We start from the raw sequence: 5,394 nt of genomic DNA on the forward strand, positions 1-5,394 counted from the left end.
ATATTTTAAGTGGTTCTTCTAATGTGCATTTTACATTTTCTTAATCTTTTTAAACAATTTTGTTGACCTCCACATAAAAATTACTGAAGAGAGAAACGTGGAAGTAGATGCAAGTGTAAAGGAGTGCCACGTGGACAATGGGAACAAGGAACTGCACTAACTGTCACATAAATGTCATAAATAGTGGTGTGGTCCTGTCATTAAACTTATCATTTCCAGAATGGTCTTTCTTGAAAATTAGTCCTTGTGACTCAATGAGACTAAACTGTAAAGGTTGAATAAAAAGAACCCCTCATATTGAATGAGCAGGCAGTGTTTTTGAGATGAAAGCAATACACTGAATGGTGTCATCAGCAAATATTGCAAAAGCTATTTTAAAAAGGACCATCAAAATTATTGTGATTTTAAATTCTGCACTTTGCTGTTAGATTGCCATGTTGAAAGGCAAAATAAGTAATTGCATCTACCAATTCATTCTTTAAACTCGATGTTGTTTTTTCAGTTTGCAGATCAAAACGCAACTGCAACTTGATTCAAATGCTTTTTTTCTTTGCTTTTGTGCAATGTGCATTAACTCTGTTGGCTCTTTTTTGCAGAAGTCTCACATATTCAGTATAATTGCTGTTGAATAATTCCTGGCATAGTATTTTTTTTGTTTGTTTTATTTTATGAAACTTATCAAATGTAAATGTGACATGAAGATAATGCATCCTTAGAACTGAAATAGTTTTTAGTTGCATTATTAGAATTTCAGGGACACTTTGAGTCTTTTCATCCATTGATAATAGGTACAAGAACAATGCAAAAACACAAGTTAAATCATATGCTTGACACATTATGTCTTGTTTCCTAAGGTATATTCCTGAGGGTCTTCAGGTTTCCTGTGCCCCTGACTATTACACGTTGGCCCCAGGCTTCAACAACGAATCCTTTGTACTATACATGTTCAGCTGCCACTTCTGTTTCCCTGTCTGCACAATCTTCTTCACATATGGAAGCCTTGTGTTGACAGTCAAAGCTGTAAGTGTTTAAGATGAAATTGTTTTAAAATCTGTGATGAGATCATGTGCTCAAGTGACTATTATACTCTTGTTGTATTAAACAGCATGTGCTCAACTTTAAAGCTGTCCTTTTAAGAAGTTACCATAAGTTCCACAAGACATTTAGGGATGCCTTGTGTCATTAACATTTGCAGTAAATTTAATTTCTCAAAGTTATGAGGCCAAGTGATCACAGATTAGAAACAAATCTATAAACCATTTACAACAGTCCCTCGTTTATCACAGGGGATCAGTACACTGAAGCCCAGCGATAAGTGAAAAACCACGAAGTAGGAATAGTGGTAAACTAGCAAGTAGTAGTTTATATATATATATATATATATATATATATATATATATATATATACTTCCCAAACTCTTGCAATATTCTAAACAATACTTCTACACTCTAAACGCTCTAAAAGAACACAGAATGTCATGATTTTGGCTCCTTGCCTCATCTGCTCTCAGCCACCTGCAAGCGCTTTCGGCCACACCCACTTCTCTCTCTGCACGGAAAACAGCTGATCAGCTGCAGCAGGAAGTTTATCCTGCAGTGTGGGCTGCACAGAGCTGTATAAGGAAGCATTTTCTGCAGCTCTGGGCTGCACAAAGGTGCAGCAGGTGCTAAATAATTTAAAATAATTTATTTTAAATGAAAATTCCATGCCTATCGTGTGGCTCATCCATCAATCAGCCAATTGTATGTCACGTCCAATCTTTTTTTTGAAAAACCATGATAGAGTGAGTCCGCAACAAACGAACCATGAAGTAGGGACTGTATTTAACAAAAAGGACCAGGTGTATTGTCCTACAAAGAGTATGTTTCCATTTAGAAATTTTGTTTTCTGTGTTGTGTAAAGATATTGTTTAGATACAGCTACACTATATGAATGCCAGCACTCACATTTTGCTTTTGTCAGTGCATTGTCCATTGCTGCACAGTATGGTGCAAGCTGCATTGCACCATTGACCCTGAACTCTGCAAAGTAACCCCTTTTAATTTTTATGATTATGTGAAAAAGACATGTTTCAGATCATTGAGAATTTAACCCTGTCAGTAAAATTTTTATCTTATTCTTATATTGGTCTCAACAGTTTAAATGTTTTTTCTGCTGTGTATTGTATCTGCAAAATATTTCTTCTTCTTGCATTTTTAAGTAAAGTGTTAAAACTTTAATCATCTAAGGGTACAAAACTCTAACATTAATTGCTGAATTCTCAATTCCCAGGCCGCAGCTCAGCAGCAGGACTCAGCTTCAACCCAGAAAGCTGAGAGGGAAGTGACACGTATGTGCTTCCTGATGGTTTTGGGCTTCCTTCTTGCTTGGGTCCCATATGCTTCTTTTGCTGCATGGATCTTTCTGAACAAGGGTGCTGCCTTCTCAGCTACAGCCATGGCCATTCCTGCATTTTTTTCGAAGAGCTCAGCACTGTTCAATCCCATTATCTACATTTTGATGAACAAGCAGGTCAGTTGTTTGTTCTGGTGTTGCATCTCAGTAGGCATCTACAGACAGTTTAGGGGCAGGAACATCACTTGGAAATCAGAAAGGATATTCTTTGATCAAAAATTAAAATTGCATTTCCATCCATCCATCCATCCATCCATCCATCCATCCATCCATCCATCCATCCATCCATCCATCCATCCATCCATCCATCCATCCATCCATCCATTATCTTTACGAGCTTCTTTTTTTTTCGGGTTGTCGGGGTCACTGATGCCCATGTCCAGCTATCACTGTGCGAGAGGCGGGGTACACCCTGGACAGGTTGCAAGTCCATCATAGAGCCACATAATGAGACAAATGAGACAAACAACCATTCGCTCTCTCACTCTCACCTAGGGACAATTGCACTTGTACATGTAATACTATATATAGAATATAGCAAATTTAGAATAATTTATAATATAAAATTAATAGAAAAATGTCCTCTGTCTTATTTTGTATTTGTTTCAGTTCCGTAACTGCATGTTGGCTACAATTGGAATGGGTGGCATTGTTGAAGATGAGACCTCGGTGTCAGCCAGCAAGACAGAAGTCTCAACGGCTGCTTAATGATAACCACTCATCTGCAAATAACTTTCTTCCTCATCCTTTCCTAATTCTGAGTGGCAGTCTTGACACAGAAATAAATAAATGGATTCAAGGCAAACTTTTGTCTCAACAAATGGACACTAATCTCCCAATACCAGCCAATGACAGCATTTTACTGTTCACATTCATAATTAATGTCTGTGTCTGGAGGAAATTGAATTTAAATATGAAACACAACCTCAAGTGTTTCCTTGTTCAAAACGGATGTTAACATCTGCTTGTAAAATGTTTGGATGGTGAGTGGGTGAGATTCACCTGTGTATATTTATGAAATGAAATATTTTGCATATGTTTCATCCTCTGTCATAATAGTCTGTAAATATTTTATAAAAAAGGAAAAAAAAGCTGTAGGAAAAACAGATTAAATGCATGCATGAAAAGAGATGTTGATTGATGCATTCTTGTTTTCCAATCAGGTTGTTCAAGAAGTTTGCTTTTACTAATTTGAGGCAAGACAGTCAGTGTTTATGGGTTGTTGTTGTTGATTTTTTTTAAGGAAATACTAAACATATATATTCATAAACGTATACAACCCACTGTTTTAAACTTAATTCAATTCTGTCAATTTCAATACAGAAAAAAAATAACCACAAGAAGTCTGAACTTTGAACAAACTTATTTACAGTTTATGTGTGAACTCCTAACTGGCACAGTATCAATAAAAATAAAATATACCTGGTAATGTCAGATACAAAATATTGTCAGGCTAGCTTGCAAAGGCTGATATGTTTTGACAGGGAAATTCCCTCCAGTTTTTCATCACCTTGGTTTAGCTTAACTTGCATCTTTCAGTATCCATCCATCCATTTTTATACCAACTTTTCAATGTTTTTGTCTCAAGAAACAGGTTCCTATCTAGAAATATAGAATGCTGGAAAGAAAATGGCACTTCACTAACATGGAAGAATTTTATCTAACTTGAGATCACCTGCTAACATACTGTATAAGAAAGCCCTTCATAAAGCTAGAACTGTACATTATTCATCTTTTAATATATGAGAATAAAAATAACCCTGGGTTTCTGTTCAGTACTATAGTTAGACTAGTGAAAAGTTCTATCTCTGTTGACCCATGTATCCCAACAGCTATAAGCAGTAATAACTTCAAGAAATTATTTATAAATAAAATTATTTAAATTAGAAAGAAAATTCAAACCATCTTTCCTATTATTGCCTTTGATTTCCGGTTAGATGAGGCAGCTTTAGAAATGTCACTAGAACCTGATTAATGTTTGGATTGTTTTTGTACTGTTGAGCTCTCTGAATTGTCAAAAATAATAGTTTCATCCAAACCATCAACATGCCTGCTAGACCCACTCCCAACCAGACTGTTTAAAGAGGTACAGTATTTTCCTAATTAATATCCACATTTTGGATCTGTTTAATTTATCTTTAACGAATGGTTACTTACAGTGCCTTGCGGAAGTATTTGGCCCCCTTGAACTTTTCAACCTTTTGCCACATTTCAGGTTTCAAAAATAAAGATAAAATTTTTTAATTTTTTGTGAAGAATCAACAAGTGGGACACAATCGTGAAGTGGAATGAAATTTATTGGATGTGTCAAACTGTTTTAACAAATAAAAAACTGAAAAGTGGGGCGTGCAATATTATTCAGCCCCCTTGCATTAATACTTTGTAGCGCCGACTTTTTCTGCAATTACAGCTGCAAATCACTTGGGGTATGTCTCTATCAGTTTTGCACATCGAGAGACTGAAATTCTTGCCCATTCTTTCTTGCAAAACATCTCGAGCTCAGTGAGGTTGGATGGAGAGCGTTTGTGAACAGCAGTCTTCAGCTCTTTCCATTGATTCTCGATTGGATTCAGGTCTGGACTTTGACTTGGCCATTCCAACACCTGGATATGTTTATTTGTGAACCATTCCATTGTAGATTTGGCTTTATGTTTTGGATCATTGTCTTGTTGGAAGATAAATCTCCGCCCCAGTCTCAGGTCTCTTGCAGACTCAAACAGGTTTTCTTCCAGAATGATCCTGTATTTGCCCCATCCATCTTCCCATCAATTCTGACCATCTTCCCTGTCCCTGCTGATGAAAAGCAGGCCCAAACCTTGATGCTGCCACCACCATGTTTGACAGTGGGGATGGTGTGTTCAGGGTGATGAGCTGTGTTGCTTTTACGCCAAACATATTGTTTTGCATTGTGGCCAAACAGTTCAATTTTGGTTTCATCTGACCAGAGCACCTTCTTCCACATGTTTGGGTGTCTCCCAGGTGGCTTGTGGCAAACTTTA

The 5,394-nt window shown here is 36.8% G+C and overlaps 1 protein-coding gene across 1 annotated transcript in view; it reads left to right on the forward strand.

Moving 5' to 3' along the window:
- The window catches only part of LOC119411781 (green-sensitive opsin), a 46,485-nt gene extending 43,382 nt beyond the window's left edge, over positions 1-3,103 (forward strand). The window contains exons 3-5 of the mRNA XM_037678706.1: positions 855-1,020; positions 2,273-2,512; positions 3,005-3,103. Of these exons, the coding sequence (XP_037534634.1) occupies positions 855-1,020; positions 2,273-2,512; positions 3,005-3,103 (505 nt within the window). The remainder of the gene's footprint in view (positions 1-854; positions 1,021-2,272; positions 2,513-3,004) is intronic.
- Positions 3,104-5,394: the final 2,291 nt, after the last annotated feature.

This window comes from Nematolebias whitei, chromosome 7 (genome assembly GCF_014905685.2).
Source record: "Nematolebias whitei isolate Nwh7 chromosome 7, NemWhi1, whole genome shotgun sequence".
NCBI classification, from domain to species: domain Eukaryota; kingdom Metazoa; phylum Chordata; class Actinopteri; order Cyprinodontiformes; family Rivulidae; genus Nematolebias; species Nematolebias whitei.